At 44.8% G+C, this 19079-nt stretch overlaps 1 protein-coding gene across 12 annotated transcripts in view; it reads right to left on the reverse strand.

Moving 5' to 3' along the window:
* EPB41L3 (erythrocyte membrane protein band 4.1 like 3) overlaps positions 1-19079 on the reverse strand; it is a 116007-nt gene that overhangs the window by 7215 nt on the left and 89713 nt on the right. For 8 of the 12 annotated variants that reach the window (XM_072949209.1, XM_072949210.1, XM_072949213.1 and 5 more), the window contains 3 exons: positions 16287-16507; positions 7480-7533; positions 4347-4538 (listed from right to left, as the gene is read on the reverse strand). In XM_072949209.1, coding sequence (XP_072805310.1) covers positions 4347-4538; positions 7480-7533; positions 16287-16507 — 467 coding nt within the window. The remainder of the gene's footprint in view (positions 1-4346; positions 4539-7479; positions 7534-16286; positions 16508-19079) is intronic. The other 4 variants (XM_072949212.1, XM_072949216.1, XM_072949211.1 and 1 more) reach the window with 2 other exon arrangements.

A 19079-nucleotide genomic window follows, 5' to 3' on the forward strand; every position in this document is an offset into this window, starting at 1 on the left:
GACTCATCTAAGGGCTGGTGCTGGGTTAGAGGAAATCAATTGAAAAATAACCTCTAGTGTCGACGGGACAGTTTTCTGGAAAATGATTTGACGGGAGGTAAACACGGAGCCCGCAGAGTCTCCTTCCTGCGTTTCCTTTATGACGCTTGGCTAGTGGGAAAACCAGCGAAAGCTCAGAACTTTCAGAATCAATCAATGGGTGAGACAGACAGTAAAAAAGCCCCAATAATATCATTAGAAAGTATAGTCGTGACACTTCAATGAAGACACACAGATCTAGGCACCTGGGAGCGAAAGCCACAAAGTAATGATGGCTAACAACTAAAACAGTAAGGAAAGTCCCTACTTCCCTCCCCAGAATCTAGGCAAAAATGACATACCTACCTCAGTGGCCAACAAGGAAAATTTTTAAAGGGAAAGAAAAGCTAAAGACATTTGAATGACACTGGAATCTGGAGAGAAATTCACCTTCTGGAAAATTCCTTCATGTTTGTTTTTTACCTGAGGCTCAAAGAATGGAGAGCTTCCTTGCTGCAAAAATATAACTTTTTCAGAAATCGCTCTTTCTTCTTTGGTCTGTTTGAATAAAGGGGGTTGGGATGGAGAAGAGGAAGCAGACAATTTCCAAAAAGGCAAGTTAGGAAGAGAGCGCTTTTGCTGTGCTACACATATAATAGTCATTCATTTTTTTTCCTGATGAAGTAAATGACTGTTTATTAATTTGAAAAAATGGTCTGAAAGCATCTCAACGTTTAATAATTATTTCCAAAGAGTAACAGATTACTTTTTTGAATTTCTGGTGTCCTGAGGACTCCAACATCTTTCATTTCTACAAACACAGAACATGCCAACGTGGCGATAAACAGCTTCCTGGCACGAGAACAGTGTCTACGTGCCGGTCACCTGCAACACCATAAAAGTGAGTATTAAAATGAAAATGTTAAGACTGAAAAAGAATCAAATTAGGGATAAATCCCGAGATCCATTTCTGACAAATACTCGATCATATTCCACTGAAGTGATGCTTGACCAAGAGTAAGGAAATACACATAGGTCACCGCGGGAGCTCCAATCTGAAAAAGCCCGGGGTGCTTACATTGATTTCTGTGTTCCCCAAATATATATAAAATATACTCAAGGTTATAGCTTTATTTGGACTTTTATAACATGGTGAATAATTTTGAAAAATCAACTTCAAAATATCTTATTAAGCATTTCAAGTCATACCTGTCTTTAACACATACAAGTAAGAAAAAGAGTAAATATGCCAGGTTAGAACTAGTTTTCTCCTTTTATCTACTTTTTATCCCTTTCTTTAGTATCAAATGGGCCTAATTCATGTGGCAATACATTAGCTACCGAGCCTGTCTCTGCACAGCACACAACTCCACAGAGAGTGACAGGGTATCTTGGAAGAGTAGTTTAAAAATAATAACACAAAGGTCAAAGTTTCTAGACAAGTGGAACTTCAAAAAAAAAAAAACAAACACTCTTGTTAAGCAATATAATTTTATGAGAGGTATTTAAAATTCTTATGCGTGTGTCTACGAATCCATCAATACGATATTTAATCAATTGCCTGCAAGAGGTTGCAGAGGAGCATCTGGGAAACTCTCCTGAAGGACCTGCTGACAGATTCTGATGCATCATTCTCATATGCTCCTTTTTAATAAGGAATAAACAAGACATTTTGAAGGAAAAAAAAATTCCTGTCCTGTCCCATTTTGGAGAAAGAAATTGGAAGAGACAAAATGTACCATGTGGAATCATTAAATGTGGATTTATTTTTTTAAACTTTCGATCATGGCTTCTTTTTCAAATAGAAATGAGAAACAGGAAGGAAAGGTCAAAATTATAGGTACTTTTCATAATACCACTGCTAGGCCTCTAATTATAATCACCGAGCTAAGTATTTTCCTAAGATGAAAGCTTAAAAAAACAACAACAGCAGGAAAACAGTGGTTTTCAGCATATCCTGTTATCTGACATCAATTAATTTTGAAGATGTCCGTGTCTGTAATTAAAAAGGTCAACGCTGTGTACACCCAGAACTGTGTATGCCCCAAAACAGAGAAGGGTAACATAAGGAGACGGATGTTAACATCAAATCCTACGTTTGGTGAACCCCAAGCCCCAGCAAGCCCGGCTAAAGAGAAGTGAAGAGGTACTGAAAAGAAAAACTGATCATCAAAACATTTACTTCGGGTTACTGCTGGGTCAGATGTATACCCCAACCATTTCATTTAGTTACTTAACGTTCATCTCTGGGTCATAATTGGGACACAAGGCCTTACAATCGTATGCAAAATTCACAGAGGTGTTACTTGCTCAGGTGATTAAGAGTTTCTGCAGAGCCGTGACTCTCGTTTCTGCCCAGGGCAGAGGTTCTTAAACTGGGCCCTGCATGAGAATAATGTGGAGAGCCTTTAAATGACAGTACTGTGTGTGGTGCACCCCCACTTGATTAAATCAGACTCTGATATAGACCCAGGCATCAGTGTTTAAAAAATTTTCCGTAGGTGGTTTTAATATGCACCTAGAATTGCAGCCCAAGGTCTGGATGGAGCGTCACAGAAGTCAGATTCAGAGAATGGAGATAATTCTCTCCATCCGTGAATGGATTTTTAAGGCTCATCCAAGACCTGAATAGCAAAAGTAAAGCTGGACAAGAAAGTAGACAAATGCATAAAGAGAACTGATTCTAGTTATTCATGGCAGTTGTCGTCTATCAAGTCGCCGTGGGCGCTGAATCAGTGAATACTGAACCACGGCTCCTATGGGAAAGACAAGGCTAGGTACCTGGGAGCTTCTGGCCATCAAATTTTCAACTGATCAATGCATAACCTTGTTTTATATGTGTCTCTGTTTAAAGGTCCCTTATTTAATATGTATCATTCATCCATTAACTTCGAACTCACGGCCAGCGGTACTGTAACTTATTCTTGAACAAAGCCATCCTCAGAGCCAGAACATTCTTCCTTATTTCCAACCTCAGTGGAGACAGGGTTAGCCAAACTTGACCAATTATAATAAAATGGATGTGACCATAACTAATAACTAATAACTCTTAACTAATGCAGGAACAACAATATTTAAATCGATCTGGAAAAATCTGAAATTTTTGCGTCCTGAATCTCAAGCAATCTGAATGAAACTGGTGTTTAATGGTACAGGAAGACTCCGGGCACAGGACTTTTCATTTTATTCTACATAAAAAGGCCCTTTGCAAAGTAATTCAAATGGAGATATACCTTGTCGTTTTAAACTGGGATGGGAACTGCCATGAACATAGTGATTGTGGTCACTGCTTTCAACGGAAGTTGAGGAAGTGATCAAGATAAGCGTAAGTGTATTCTTTTTGCTGCCAAGACCTAAGCATTGCATACAGATGACTGTCTCAAAGATTCTTCTCTCATAAAGGCCTAAGTTTTAATTTTCTTCTGTTCTGTCTCGGCTTCCTGGACAAATACCTCACAATAAGGGAATCTTGGTAAGAAAGAAGTTAATCAATAGGATGCTAGAAAGATGCAGTTATAAGCAAAATACTTCTTTTGAAAGGCAGCTAAAGCAAGGTGCTGTGTAACAGGCGGCAGTCAGGTGAGCGCTGCTGCTCACGGGAACCCTCTCGCTCCGGCTGGATATTTAGAGAGTGTTCCTACACGGAAGACTCTTACTCAGAAAGGCATCCTGGCACCTACATTCTCTACTAAAAATCAGATAAAATTATAAATTATAATTCATAATACGTATGATTATAAATTATAACATATATATACACATATATAAAAATCAGTTAAAATAATCAGTTATATATGTGTGTATGTGTGTATATATATATATATATCAGTTATAAATAAAAATCAAAACACTGATTACACCAGTAAAAGCATGGTTATAGTATCTCCAGAGTAAAACATGTCCTGAAACGTTATCAACTTCAGAACAGCGTTTAGTTAAACATGAGACCATTCAATAGGCCTCATCTTGCAACTGATGAAAAACATTCATGAATTTTCAGGGCATTTCTTAAAGCAGAAGTATACCCAGAAACCGTGTCTGTTCTTTAAGACGGTACATCAACGTCTCCCAGCTGTGAAACCCACGTTTACGGTCAGAAGCAGCAGGTGTGCACCAGAGTCTCCCTGTTCACTCCAAGGCACCATCAGATGTGACTCACTCACTCCTCAGCCCCCGAATCATTTTACCAGTTACACCCAGACTAGCAGAGAGATCTCTCTGCTCAGAAGCTGACCAGGTCCCCTCCCCACCCTGGCTGCAGGGCCCGGAGAGGAGCCAGGCTGGCTGGCGCACAGAAGCCCAGGGCAGCCCAAAGCCCAGGTACCGACCTCTTCAGGGACCAGCGGCTCGATCATGGGCGCGTCGTCCTGCCGGGCAGCCAGCCGCACCGGGGACGTGGAAAGCCTCTTTTCCCATTCGTTCGTGATGGCAGTGTCTGTGGAGGTCTCTAAAAAGGTTCTTTTCAGCTCACTGATGTTGGTCTGGTGTTTCATCAGGTCGTCTTGAGTTTTATCTAGCTCCTACATCCAGAACATAAAGAATCCAACAGTCAGCCGCTTTTACACTGGTTTTCCTTTCTCTGCTCTCGCTCTTTTCAAAAAATAACGCCGTTATCTCATTAGTAGTCAAACTCCACGAATTCTGATCAGGGCTCACGACACTACCACAGACACACTGGTGAAAATGTGTGACTCCCAAGGAAATGAGAGGAAGACAAAATTCAGTTCACGCAAGCACAAAATCAAACGTTTCCAAGGTCCGCTGTCACGAGTGTCATTCGCATGTAACCAGAGAATTAAAATAAACAACACGCAGGGCAGGGGGTCTACATCTAGGAGAGGGAGGGGTCGGCGGCGGCCGAAGGGCAGCCCCGCTTAGTCACAGGTGAGAACACACAGGTCATGCATCAGGGCACGGGCACACAGGTCAGCCACTAAAAGAAACCGACACACACGGACATGCACTGGTCTACACCGATACCAACCTCTAACATAAGATTACTATGTTTGACATACACATTTTCACCCTTTATTCGCTTAATCAGACTATTCTGAAAAAAGTGGAGAAGAAAGGAAACGTAAGGGACATGATAGTCACAGGAACAAGTGTCACGTGCTCTCCTCCCCGCGGCACCGACAGCAGGTAGCCGCTGCGGAGCATGCTGGAGGGGCCCCACACCGGAGACGGACAACGACTCCATCACACGCTGCTTTTGGCTTTCGTTTGATTTTTAAGTTTTCTACCTGTGCCTTGATCTCTGCATCTTCCTCCTGGTCCGACTGCCAGCATCAAGAAAGAGTGGGAGATAAAGTCTTACCATGCAAGTGACTCCAAGACGGAAGCAGCATGGTCTACGTGAGCTCGCTAAAGGAGGGTGTTACGTTGCTCCTACGTGAGGTGCTGTTTCTTTCTTACGTGCAAACCATGACATTCTCACACACAAGTCATGAAGCTTCACAAGAAGATGGGAGTGAGAGAGTCCTTGCTCAGTGGGTCTCTGATGCTTTAACCTGAGACTTCCAAGCGTGACAAGTGCACACTCGTACTGGGGAGGCCACAGCCAGGGCGCTGCCCTTAATGGGCATCAGCAATGGTTCAGGGAGTGTGGGGAGCCACGTCGAAATGCAGAAGCACAGTTATCCTCTGAGGTTAGCTATTCCTACCCCGAATGTGCAGACCAGAGAACCGAGGCTCAAAGAGCTTACCACAGAGGTTCCCACATTAAACATTTCTTAGAACCTTGAATTTCTTGAACCCACATACTTAGGAACAAATTTGGGAGGGGAAAGTGCTGATATGGGGTAAGTAAGGAAATTTTAAAAATTAACAACCATCAAATACAAAAATCAACTACAAGAGGGGGTCCAGGGTGAAATTATGGGTGAGAAGCAGGGGGTGCCTGAGCAGGTGGACTTCAGCAAAGTCGGTGAGTCTGTCTGGGTCTCAGCAGGGGCCGGACTGTATAACCTGCACACCCCACCATGCACTACCGTTCACTGGCTCCCGAGAGGAGGGACGTATTTAAAAAGCATTAGAGGGCACACAGGGAAGTCTTAACAGCTCTGGTGGCACAGTGATTCTTAAGTTGTGGTGGATTCATAGCTCTTCATTTTTATTTTTAAGCCTTATAATCAACCTATGTTACATGTCCTCAGGCGCATGCCTCAAATGGTGTAGAACAAATGTTAAGACTGCTATAGGAATTTTAAGTATTGTTATTATAATATTTTTCATTTATAGCACACATCAGGATTACAGGGAAATTTATGGAATGTATCAGTGGCTACACATAAATAATTCTTACAAAATTAAGATGCGATTTTGTTATATTTGCCATAGTGAATTACCCTGTAATCAATTTATAAGTGACTGCTTAAAAGAGTCTGGATAACAGTTTCACAGTACTGTCTTCAACTTAAAAAATGATTTCCAAGCTTTGAATTGAACTTCGGCATTTCCGAAGGAAGAAATGCAACTAAACTCCATTTTGAAATGTTTTTCTGAAGATATTTTCAATTAAGTGATGTATAGGTAATACTTTTACCATTTTTAGTTCTTCCTAAATACTCAGCTAGAAAATATTGTTTTGATTTGATGATGCAAAAAACAACCTAATGTAAAAAAACACTATTAAAAAGTAAACCATAAATTCTGTTAGCACTCTGAGAAATGAACATCTTGACTTCTGTTAGTATCTGTAAATATTATTTTTACAGAAATTTAAATTTAGTTATTGGTAGAGAAGACTTGAAAAAATTTAGTTATTGGTAGAGAAGCCACAGGCAAATTTAACGGACCCTTAAGAATTAATAAAGGACAAATAATAGCATAGTATCTCTCCCACCATAGTTCGATGTGACGTTTTTTCCAAGAAAGAGATAATAATAATTTGCTCATTTTCTCTTGCTTAGAGAATTCATTTCTTTTGAGTGCCTACATCCAGCACACCAAAATGAGTTAAATGTAACTTCAACTAGTATTTTGGCCCTTTGGGATTTAAAAATGCATCTGTGGATTCTAGTCAATATGCTAATTTAATTAATTGTGACCCTCCCTCCCACTCATTATGAGTCTCGCCCATAAACAGCCTCTCATTTTGGGTAAAATACATTTTAAAAAAAGTATTATCAGGTTAGCCAGTGGTTCTCAAACTGTGACTGTGAAGTGGACAGAGTCACCATCACCTGGGAACTTGTTAGGAACACAAATTCTTGAGTCCTCCCCGGACCTCCCCTGAATGAGGAACAGGAGGGTGGGTGCCTGCCTCCAGGTGACTCTGCCACGGGCCAGAGTTTGAGAACCACTGGTCCAGGCAAGAGGAGATCTTCAACTCCTACGGCTAAAGTTAGACTCGACCTCCACTCTACAAGCTAAGATGCAAAGTCCGTCCTCAAACGCAGAGCCACCCCAGAGAGCATGTCCGTTAGGCAACCGGCCGGCGCCCTCAGTTCCGATACCAACCTCAGTGGCGGTGGTTTCCCCATCAGCCGCGGTGTCTGTGCGCTCACTGTCGGTCTAGGACCACCGAAGTGATCAGGTTCCAGGAGGAAGGCAGGGATAGAAAACAAACCATCTGGTCAAACGGGGCATGCCTGGGTCTGACTTCATTCTTTTTTTCTGTGATCTGTTATCAGACTACCTTCCCACAAGAATGCAGGTTCAAACAAAAGCAAAAGAAAGGCCAGAGCTAGGTTCCATCAGCAGAGCCACTCAGGGGGAGACCAGAGGCACACAGCCTGCAGAAACCACAGAAGTGTGGCAGCCAAGCTGACATGTCTGGTGCCATGTCATTCCTTCCCCTCTTCTACTCAAACCCCGAGAAAGAGCTCCTAAAAACGTTTAATGCAAATAAAATGGATGTTTATAGATCTTTGCTTTTTTTAAATCTAGGAATATGTCACATTTAAAAGGCAAATTAAGAAGTAAATTTAAATAAAAAGCTACTATAACAGTTCCGGACTTTCAGCCCCTCATTTACAACATTTCAATAATTTACATCCATCCTAGGACCACCAGGCTGTCTGCATTACCTCTGAATTACAAAAAGCACCTGCCAGTGACTCACAGGCATCTTTTATGCGTATCAGACACGTAACTCAAGTTTCAGGTAGTGTGGCTAACTAGATATTTTTAAGACTATCTGTTTAGTTTGTCCCACCCTCCAATATAAAGGAGGTACACAGAAGTATATAATTCAATGTCGTTCCAAAAAAAAAAACACATTCAAATGAAGCAAATAATAATAATAAAGTAATAAAAAATCAGGAGAGAGAGAGGGAGAAAGACATCTACTTGGAGACAAATAAAACAAAGCACAGCATTTGACAGAGCCCAGCTTTTCCAGGGAGAATCACAATAATTGTTTTTAATCTGGTTTATAGAGGTTTATGATTTAAAAGAAAAGCTTTTTTTTTTTCCTGGAGGTGAGCAGAACAATAGCCATTGAAATTGGGGATCTCTAAATGCTAAATATAATATTAACCGACTCTCCCTCCACAAATATCAACTAGTCATGACTGAAATTCCCTTGAGCCAAGCAAGATATGCGACTGATAACGTGAGAACAAAAATCGCACGTGGAGGCTGCACGGTTGTGAGTAATCTCTGATCCCAAAGAACACAGACTCTTAAGTGGGAGGGTTGGGATGGTGTCATGTCCACCTACATCTGGAGAGGCTGATTGAATTCTTGGCAGTTTTTCTCCCAAACTTTCACTTTCTATTTTCCTAAAAGAAAAGAAGCTGGAATTCACACTTGGCACGTGCACCTCAGGTCACCATCCTGACAACCGGGCAGAAGTCACCTGCCTACGCGGGAAGTCACTTTCAGTAGGTGGTAAAGGGCTGGCTGACAGCTTCACGACCGGACCCACGTGGCGATCCCTGGGGAGTGGCTAGTTATCTTCTCATTAGGGTGATCGCTGCTGCGGCATTAGCAAGGCTTCCCCAACCGACAGTCTAGGGGAAGGCCAGTTTGAATTAGGAAGAGGGACAGGTTCCAGTTCGAGGGTACAGAATGACTCGAGGAAACCTGAGGCTTTCAAGAGCAGCTAAGAATGACTTGTGCTCAGCGTGCTAACTGTTTGTGCCAAGGACGTCAAAAGTTCTTGTGAAAGTCTTTCTCTTCCTATTTAGATTCTATCCCTCGTGGCTTTAGAATTCCTTTCAGTCGTTTTCCAAGCATCTTGGGACCAGAATTACGGCCACGGTTCAGAGCGAGGGGTCTGCTGTCAGACTGACGTGAGCACAACTCCTTGCTGTTTAACTCTGAGGCCGGCTGGGCAGGCTTTGTATTTTAATTCCGATTTCCTTCTTATAAAGTGGGGAAAATGACAGCCCTGTGTCAGGTGATGGACACTAACCGCTTCACCCAGGACCTCACACACGTGACTACAAGGATCGGAAATACTGTTATCAACACAGCATTTCATAATGATAATACTTTCCCCCTACTACACACAAATAGCCTGGGCTGTGTCTAAACTCCCTCAAATTCCTACTTAGCACCTGGTCAGTCAGTCACTCAACAAACATAGTGCCTGGTCAATAAATAGTTAATAAATGAAGTAATAAAGGCTGAATAAAGACTGTTACTTATATCCTATGATTAAAAACTGAAAAATAGATGGCAAGCCGTGAACTACCCTGTAGTAAGCAATTTAATACGTCAAATCATGTGATCGATCTTTCCCTCCAGATTTAGTCCATCTCCCTTTTTTGGGTATTGTCCAAAAATTCCTCGCAAAATGACACATGACTACATTTCACGGTGTGGTGAGCTAAACTCAGCTCCCGTCTCCTGGCAGATGAAGATGATTCAGCATGCTGCCTCTTCTCACTTGGCCATGCGGGCAGCACAGGAGGGGGAACGGCCGCCAGCTTCGTAGCCGGAAATGATGACCCCGCTCTACGCTGGGCCTCCCTCTGCAGGAGGGCTGGAGCTAATTAAGCCACCACCACACGTGAAAAATGTAAGCAGGGACGATAAAATATTTAGAAAGAACTAGAGTCATTGGCGATTTTGCAAAATGAAAGTGACAGAGCTGAGCTGTGTGTTAGAAGTCACCCAGCTGAGCTGCCACAGGGCTTGAGGCCCAGGGTCTGCAAAAGGCCATGTCAACAAATGGCGATTTCTCTCTCTCTTTTTTTTTAACGGAATGACCTACATATGCGTTCTCCAGCTCAGTGTGAACCAGAGCGCGCAGCTCTTAACACTTGGGGTTGAGACGACACTGAACAGATGGCCAAATACAAAGTCGCATGTCAGGTCACGGGTGACCAGGCTGGAGAGGAGGGCTCGGGGGCTGCACGGCCAGAGCCCCGCCATGGTTTCAGAGGTTTGCAAAGTCCAGGGGGCCTAACATAGGGGAAGCTCTGATCATGCGGTCACTCGCTTGCAAGGAGTAACTGCTGTGATTTGTTTTGCTGATGTAATGCAGACATGCCCGAGTTTCACATTAATTTTCATGCACTGATTACAACGAGATGTACACCCTGGATTAGGCACAAGATCTGTGTGGTTGGCTACATAAAAGTTCAGTTATTTAAAATTCAGAAAAAAACTGAAAGTGGCAATCTTTTTGCCTTATGTTAGCTTGATGACTAATCCCATTGCTAAAGGAAAAATAGATGTCTGGGTTGGAAACCAGTTAATATTACGAAGTCTTTGCAGATAAACATTGTGTTCTGAACGGTGGGAGGGTCTAGCTCTACATTATTTGATCATGTTGCCACTATGAGAAGTAGAGATAGTCAAGCCTAGGATTTAGAGTTGTTTTATCTTAAAATATTTTCCACATATGAAAATGGTTACATAAAGGTAGATTTGGAGCTAAGTCATATACAATCCAAGAGCCTTGGAAAGGGCTCTTAGGCGAAATCAGATTGAAAAGCTTAAACTTTTCTTTACAACATCTGTGAGACCATTCCCATTTTTTTTCCTTTTTGCTTCAAAGAAATGGTCATAACACCACTAAATATAGATACATACGCACCCCCGCGGTGCTGCATGCTCGCAGGTGCAGCTCGAATTAGTATTTGAGCCCAGAGCTGAATAGACTTTCTTTCCTTTTTTAGTGTTGCTTTGACTGTGTGGTTTTCTTTTTCAACGCGAGGTATAGTGGGTTTGTCTCCTGCCACAAAAAACCCCTTGTTCTGTGGGAAAAGAATTGCTGGAGGGGCCGGGGCAGGTGGAGGCAGGAGGGTAGGTGTCAGCCAGGCGCCTCTGGTGGCCGCTTCTGTTCTTTTCTGTGTGCTCTGTTTGAAGGCTGCACAAAGGACACTGCTGGGCTGTTCAGCCGGCAGTGGAGCGGTGGGAACAGGGAACAATTAAGAGGAAAAACTATCGGCTACGTCACCCCACCCAGTGGCTGGGGGGAGGGGACGGGAGACTGACAGGCGGCACGCCCTCACCGACAGAGGCTGGAGGCGCCAGTCCTTTCCCCACCGCACACAAGCTTGGCTGCGAGCCACAGAGGCCCTTCCGACTTTCCTGGCCTCGCCAGGGGGAGGTGTGGACTTAGGGGCTCACGCTGGAGCTGAGAGAACGGCTGCCCCTCAACGTGTGCACTGACATCACTCTTGCTGATGGAAGTTCAGCCCCTGTGACAGCGCGCAGAAACCCCAAACGAGTCTTCCCTGACTGTTTGGAAACTGCCGTTTTCAAATGCTGCTCTTTCTGGTCCTGTTTCTGATCCTGCCAATGGCTGATGTCACTGGGCGTCTGAAACTGCTCAGGCATCCTTCCTGACCCAACACCCCCATGGGCCCCAGCTCCCCTCCGGGAGTCGCAGTGATGGTCTGGCAATGATGATCAAAGAGCAGTGGGGGCATTTCGGAATCTCCAGGGGGGAGAGGGAGGCATTTACCCAGATGATATGCTGCACCCCTGACGGCGGTGCGCTCTCCCGCCACACCTGAGCATCCTCTACCCAGTGCGGGTCACCACCGGGTATCACTCTATCAGGATGCGTTTCGGTAACTCGCCATGGACCTAGTTGAAAGTTATGTATCTATCTTCTATGTGATTTCCTTTATCGAGCGGAACCTGAACAGCGCCTTCAACTTAGCCCTGACTCTTTACACAGCCCCCGGGTTATTCATTTACAGCGGACCTGGGCTGAGTCCTCCAGCACCCGTGGGACTCGGTGGGTAGCGGCGGGATTCCGGGCTGGGCTCCGACTGCTCCGGCCACATGGTGTTGTGCCTAACCCTGGGCCGGGCGGTGTTCCCCCCACACACAACCTCGTCACGCATCGGCACAGACAATAAATGAGGCTCTGAAAGTAGGACCACTATCGCAGCAGCCGTCTAACACTGCTTCGGACCGCAGCCCCGAACATGACAGGGACGTGTGTTCTATGCCGAGGTACACACCTCTTCCTCTGAACTGTCACTCGGGTCATTGTCTAGTGAGGCACTCAAGGAGGCCGCCTTGGGCTCCAGGTAGCAGAGGCACAGAGCCAGAGGGAAGGAGAGAGTGAGGGCATATGGCACTGAGAAGGAGGCGGAGAGCAGGAAGAAGAAGATGAAGAGGAAGCAGGGCACGAGGGAGGGCGAGCGGATGGGGAGGAAGTGCTGCCAGCTCTGGGGCAGGAGGCTGGTCTCGGACAGGCTGGGGAAAGAGAGGTAGCCGTCGTCATCCAGCAGAGAAGGGAAGGACTCGGGGAGCTGCAAGGAGAAGGAGAACAGGGTGGCCCCTTTGCCCGTCTGCTGCTTGTAGCTAAAAGCCACGTCCTGGTCCCCTCGGCACGGCTTCCCTCGGCCGTCGGGGTCCGAGGCAGGCTCCCCGTGCAGGTGCCCGGGGTCCCGGGACGGCTCCAGCCCCGGTGGGGGGCGCTGGTTCTCCTTACACCTCCGGCGGAGCCCGGGGGGAGATGCTGGGGGATGGTGGGCCAATGGGGGGGGCAGGGGACATGAGTCAGTGCCAAGCCCGGGTGACTGATGAGAGAGACAGAGACAGAAAGCAGCAAACAGAGGTGCAAAAGGACAAAAAGAAAACTGCAATTAGTTAACTTCCTTGTGGGCATCAATACAAAACTGTAAAACAAGAAATTCAGCACTAGGGTTGTTCAGGGATTTTAAAGTATTCAAGCTGCATGCCAACGCGGCCACGAACGGCCATCGTTTTCCCACTGGACAGTCAAATACAGGGTGGGCTTAAAAAAAAATCAGAACAGAAGGTATCTGTGGGTAATCTCAATGTCTACATGTTTCAAACGCTTCAGAAATTTTGTTTACAAGGTCCTGGGTTCAATCTCCAGTGCCTCCGTTAAGGGGAAAAATAAATACAGGTTTAAAAAAAGACTGTTAAAAATAAAAATAAAAATAAAAAAGCCCAAAATTTTGCTTAGACCAATAACTCTAGAAATTTTTAGGGTGTTGAGAGCAAACGTAAAACCAAGACTTTCAATAACTTCTCCTGATCTCCAGCTAACAGATCCGTTACTGGAGTTCGGCTGGATTCAAAGGAGAATGAATCCAAATTTTGATTATTTTAGACAAAATCTCTAGCATTACCTTTTCCTTGGTTAGTCGGTTATATCTGAAACAGGTGGGTTTCCAAATCAAGATGTTTCTGGCCCCACTCCTATCTGACAGGCGGTTCTGATCAGGGAATTCAGCGATGAACATTGTAGGAGCCTTAACTACTCACAAAGAACTAAGGTTCTTTTGAAAACTCCTCTTTTGGTTCCTTCACCCCGATGCACATGGACCTTAAATAAGTGTTTTCAACCAGCAAAGTAGCAAAAAAGAACGTGTTTTCCTGTGAGATGGTTTATAAGCGCTCACTTTGTGTTACTTGTGGCCCATGAATAACTGGAAGACACCATTTCCCTGCCTTCTGGTTTCTCAGCTACGCGCAGCTCGCCTGGTTTGAGTCGTTAAGAGCTCCATCAAGGCAGGCATCCCGTGAAAGTGCTCCCGCTGAGTGCAGGCTTCTGCAGGGAGAGTGAGGCTCTTCCGCCCTCCTTCCCTGGCCGCTGAGCGAGGAGGAAAAGGAGGAAGCAGGCCAGTGCCAAACAGGACCTGGGCCCCGCGCAGAGGCTGCTACCGCCGGGAGTTCAAGACCGGGTCACTCGGAGCCTGAAGGTGCCTGGACTTCCGCTCTGTGTGTGTTTAAGCGTGTGCGTGTTTTTGCCTAGTGACCAGACAGCACGGATGTTACCCGGCCTGCTTTGGGGCAGTTATCTGATTCTGATTTGGTAAATAAAGAGACCGAGGGTAAGAGAATGCACAGACAAAATTACATCATGGATCTGTTAGAATTCAGAAGGGTCTCCTTGTTGGTACTGGACAAGTATATCTTTTCCGAACGCTCACATCTGACTTAAAAGATTGTGTCTTAAACAAGACCTCGCATGAATCTCACTGAACTGAGGATAACGTTCAAGTTACGAGCTGGCTTCTGCCCACAGAAGGCTGCCCTGTCACCTGGGGTGATCATTAGGCCAGGAAGACGCCTCCTCTCAAAGAAATCTAGGGGCCAGTCATTTAAGGGCCACTTTCAGTAATACAGTTTCATTTTGGCTGAAAAACGAGTACCCTCTATGCTACTTCTTGAAGCGGGAAGAACACAACTACCGCTTTAGCTTCTGTGCTGCTGATGAAAGCGGTTTTTAAAAGACGGCTTCGCCCCATGGGCGGCAAGACAGCCGTCCACCTCCTTGAGCAGAGGCCTCAGCCCCAGCCTTTCAGAAGGCATCTGCGTCAAAGTGCTGGCTTCTCAGAGACCCAGACGGTGCGAGCCGCAGTCTTGTCCTTTTATTTTCCCACAGCATAAACGACACTGCGTGACGCTGGCCCAGGGCTACATCTTATGTCAACAAATCGCTGATCTTTGAAAATCCAATAAAGTGAGACTGTATCTGTGTTTTTTTTTTTTTTTTTTGAGTAAACGACAAGTCATTTACTTTTATGGGCCACTTAATCATATTTACACACCTGTGAGAACGGAGTGTGGGCGTGGGTGGTATCAAGAAAGCATGGGACACATTGGCTTTTCAAGTATGCCACCTTCTTCTTGGGCCCTACTTAAAACCCGCCTTGAATTAATGGAATAGGAATTGTGCAAAAGGAAAATCTGGAACAGAGCACATTTAATAGAGAAGTGATCCAAACACTCTTGCTGTTGGCGTGTATCCTGTTTTTATTTTTGTGTTTGGTAAATAAACGATCTACCCTAAAAAGGATGGCAGACTGGGTCACTGGGATAGTCTAACATAAGCAGATGGATGGCGTGTTTGCTAGTCTGTCCATTTAGATGCCACTGTTAAATTCTTCTCAAAAGGAGCATTTTTCTAGAGAGCCCTGGGTAATTCTCTGTCCCGTCTTATATACCTGAAAAGCCCACGTGTGAACGAGCACTTCTGAAATTTATCTTAGCTTTAGCATACCCTCTAAAGTTACAGAGCATTTTTATTTGGCTGTTTCCTTTCACTCTGTATTCTGTCCACTCCAAGACCCACTCTTGTTTTTCCATTATTATTATGTATAAACCTCCCCACGTGGTGTCTGACTTTTAGCGGAGCTGTTCCGCCACATACAAAACCCCACACCAGAAGCAGGTTGTCTACATGCTTTTCTGACTTTCATTTTTCTGAAACGTTGCTTTATAGTGATGGATCTCCAGCAATAAACATAATGTTTAAAAATTAACTGAATTTTGGATGAAATGAAGTGACCAAATTTAATAGATAAAACACCTTGGAGAAATTGCTGCCAAGTTCACGCTCTGTCTTCCCCTGAAATGTTCTGCCTTAATATTCCTTTTCCAAAACATGTCCACTTGCTACCTTGATAATCAGGTTATAGTCATAAGCCTAAGAAAGAGAAGGATGTATAAACACTCAGTTACTTGCAGTCAGAAGAGCAGCAATGCAACTGCTGGATACCTAGACAGACGGGACAGTCCGTGGGTAGGAGAATGGGGCCAGAAACAAGGAAAAGAGCTTTAGTGCAGTTCTGAAACATGAGCCCAAACACGAGAGTGTAACACGCCACCAGACGTATTTTAAGCTATACAGACAGGACAGCTGTTGAAAGTCTTACGTAGCACCCAAGGTGTTCAATAAACACTTCCAGAAAGTTAAAAAAAGGGTCTTTCGGAGGAAAAATGTTGGCACAGGAAATAATAATTTACAGACTGACAATATGCATGTGACTAAGGCTGCACTAGGAATCGGCCTGACCCCACGCACGCATGCCTGGTCTCCAGCCTCAGCGCCACTCGGGAGCCCTCTGGTCTGCGGGAGGCAGCCGGGGATGTACCTTGCCCTCGTGCCGTACAGCAGCGGCAGGCGTGGCTTCCTCGGCCTTTTTCCGTCTGTCCTCCTCCTCGTCCCGCTCCTCCTCCGCCTTCTTCTCCGGAGTCACAGTGGTGATCAAGTTGGTCTGAGAGATGCCCTTTGTTGTGGCGTACTGGCCAGTACCAACCTCTGCAGCGGACACAGAATCCTTCATGTATATTTCATGGTTTTCATTCACCGACGCTAAAAGCGAATACAATTGAAGAAATAAAGTCCGGAAGAGTTAAGTCAGAAGACAGAAGAGCACTGCCGATCGTCCTGTTACAGAAAAAAATGCCCCTGCAAGACCCCGGGTTTCTCTTCAACAGGGAGGTCAGCACCGCAGGTCCCTGATCTAAGCAATGCCAGGCTCGTCCTTCTGCACCAGCCCTAACAGTGTTTCAGCAGGATTCCAAGCTCATCTCCTGAAGCCACCAGAGCACCTGCCATCCACTCTCGGGCCCTCAGGTGAGGATGTGCGTGAGGGTGGGTGTGAGCGGACAGATGGGCGGCCGAGCTGCCGTGGAGCCTGTTACCCCACAGAGCGACCGGGGGGCCCCTGGCACCAGACACTTAGGGGCAAATTCCACAACTAGCAGTACTTTCAGTAGACAGACAACTGCTCTGGTGCACTTGGCTTTGAACACACCTTTGGAAGGGCCATTCATTAATGAGCACTGAAAGTTTTTTTTATTATTATTATTACTACTGCTACCACTATTATTATTAGCGGTTGAAGAGTCTACCACTCCTACACTGCATAAGCTACGGAAGTAATAACGAACAGCAACCCTCTTGGCAAGAGATTATAGAACTCAGACGGCCGAACTCCGTTCAGCTGAAGTGCAGAGATGATTTAACTGTCACCGCACTTGAAAGAGACGACCGCTTTATGCATCCATTCCTTCACCTCTAGTATTCCGGGAAAACCAGACAAAGGTTGCTAATGAAATTCATGCAAATGCAGTGCATGCAAACGTAAGAGACACAAGACACAGCCTTCGTCCCGGCTAAAATGTCTTAGTGAAAGAGATGCTTCGTTCAGTTGAATTTTTGAAACTTGGTGGTCGTTATTTTAGGTTTTAGGTACCGTAACATTTACTGAAATAATTTAGAAAAGCTGCTTCTCAAATACAGAGCAGCTAATCACAGGCAAAATACAATCTTTCTAAATCTTTCACATTTTAGGAAGTTTAAAACGTAAATGTAAGGAAAAAATTCTGAAATTGTTTTAACAGTAAATCATTTTACTAAAATACCTTCACTAAGACATTTTTTTTAATCTCTTCCTGCTGATGAAGAAGCTCGTATGAGACACAGTTTCCTAGTGGGCCCATCAGGCTGCTCTACAGGAGATGCAATCTTGCAAACAGCAGTTTCTCTTCCAACATGCAGCCACGGCCCCCAGTGCAGCAGCACAGAAAACATTCGAGAATCGGCAGGACCCCAAAGAATGAGAGACAAAACATACTAACATCACTTTTGGGCAGGGAGAGAGAGACAGCATGATATTAGTACATTTATTTCACAATAGTCTTCTGTCTTCTCAGCCATCACTGTATCACACAACAGGTCACGAGGAAAACGACATTCACAACAGATGTGTCCCCTTGGGTTCTCATTGCTAAACAAAGTGGGTGGTGTTTGGGGGAACGAGGTGTGATTCTACACAAGTGCCTGCAACCCTGCCCGACAGAACACACAACTCAACCACAGAGATTCGTTAAGGGGGAAGACGCCGGAAGAAAGTATCAACGTTAACGTGGAATTTTCAGTATCTTAATTCAACTTGAAGTAGTCCTAATAAAACACTTTACCCAAAAGTTTGGCTCCAAGTTAGATATTATGAAAACAGGAGACTCTCAGAGCAGACAGAGAGAACGGTAATTGGCCTCCCAGGGCAGCTCGCAAAAGCCTCCAGGATAATTACCCATGTAACTACTGACATCATTATCATCACCTCGCCTACCTCTTACTCACTCTCCGCACCTGTCGGGGTAGCCTTGGTCCCATCTTACGGATGACAAACTACTGAAGCTGAGACCTGCAGACTAACTCATTCACACACGGCGGCACAGGCAAGGTGCCTGGACCTGGGTCTGAATTTATCCATGCCTGGTGAGCCTTCCTTCCGCTTCACTGACATAATGTGTAATGATAATATAGTGCTAATAACACAATTTTGACATCCTCTAGAAATTGTTATAAAGTATTCCATTAGGACAATATGGTCTTTTTAATCATGGGATTTGGGGCACATGTCACCCCAGCAGCCACACGGGGGTCTGGTGAAAGGGAAGGAAGAACTGAGACCCTATGGTGAGTGGGGGGTGGGGGGCAAAAAAGGTCAGGAGGAAGGTGGTCCCAGGCTCTGTGACTTTATATGTTTTTGCTTACTATTAAAATTGGACTTTGAGATTTGCCAATGTTAGCCACTATATATATAAATAGATTGAAAAAAGTTTCTTCTGTACAACACAGGAGACTGTTTAATATCTTGTAATAACCTTTAATGAAAAAAATATGAAAATGAATATATATATGTGTATGTGTGGCTGGGATACTGTGCTGTGCACCAGAAACTGACACACTGTAACTGACTGTACTTCAATTAAAAAAATCGTACATACATGCTAGAAACTTTCCCTTGTGTGTGCATAGGGCAGGCCTCCTACACGACATCTGATCTTCAGGGGCTCTGAATCGGAGGATAGAGCCCTGGCCATGGCTCTGTTGCTATGTTAAGTACTACGGTGGTCCCTCGGTACCTGTGAGG

This window comes from Vicugna pacos, chromosome 24, assembly GCF_048564905.1.
Source record: "Vicugna pacos chromosome 24, VicPac4, whole genome shotgun sequence".
In the NCBI taxonomy this organism is placed as follows: Eukaryota; Metazoa; Chordata; class Mammalia; order Artiodactyla; family Camelidae; genus Vicugna; species Vicugna pacos.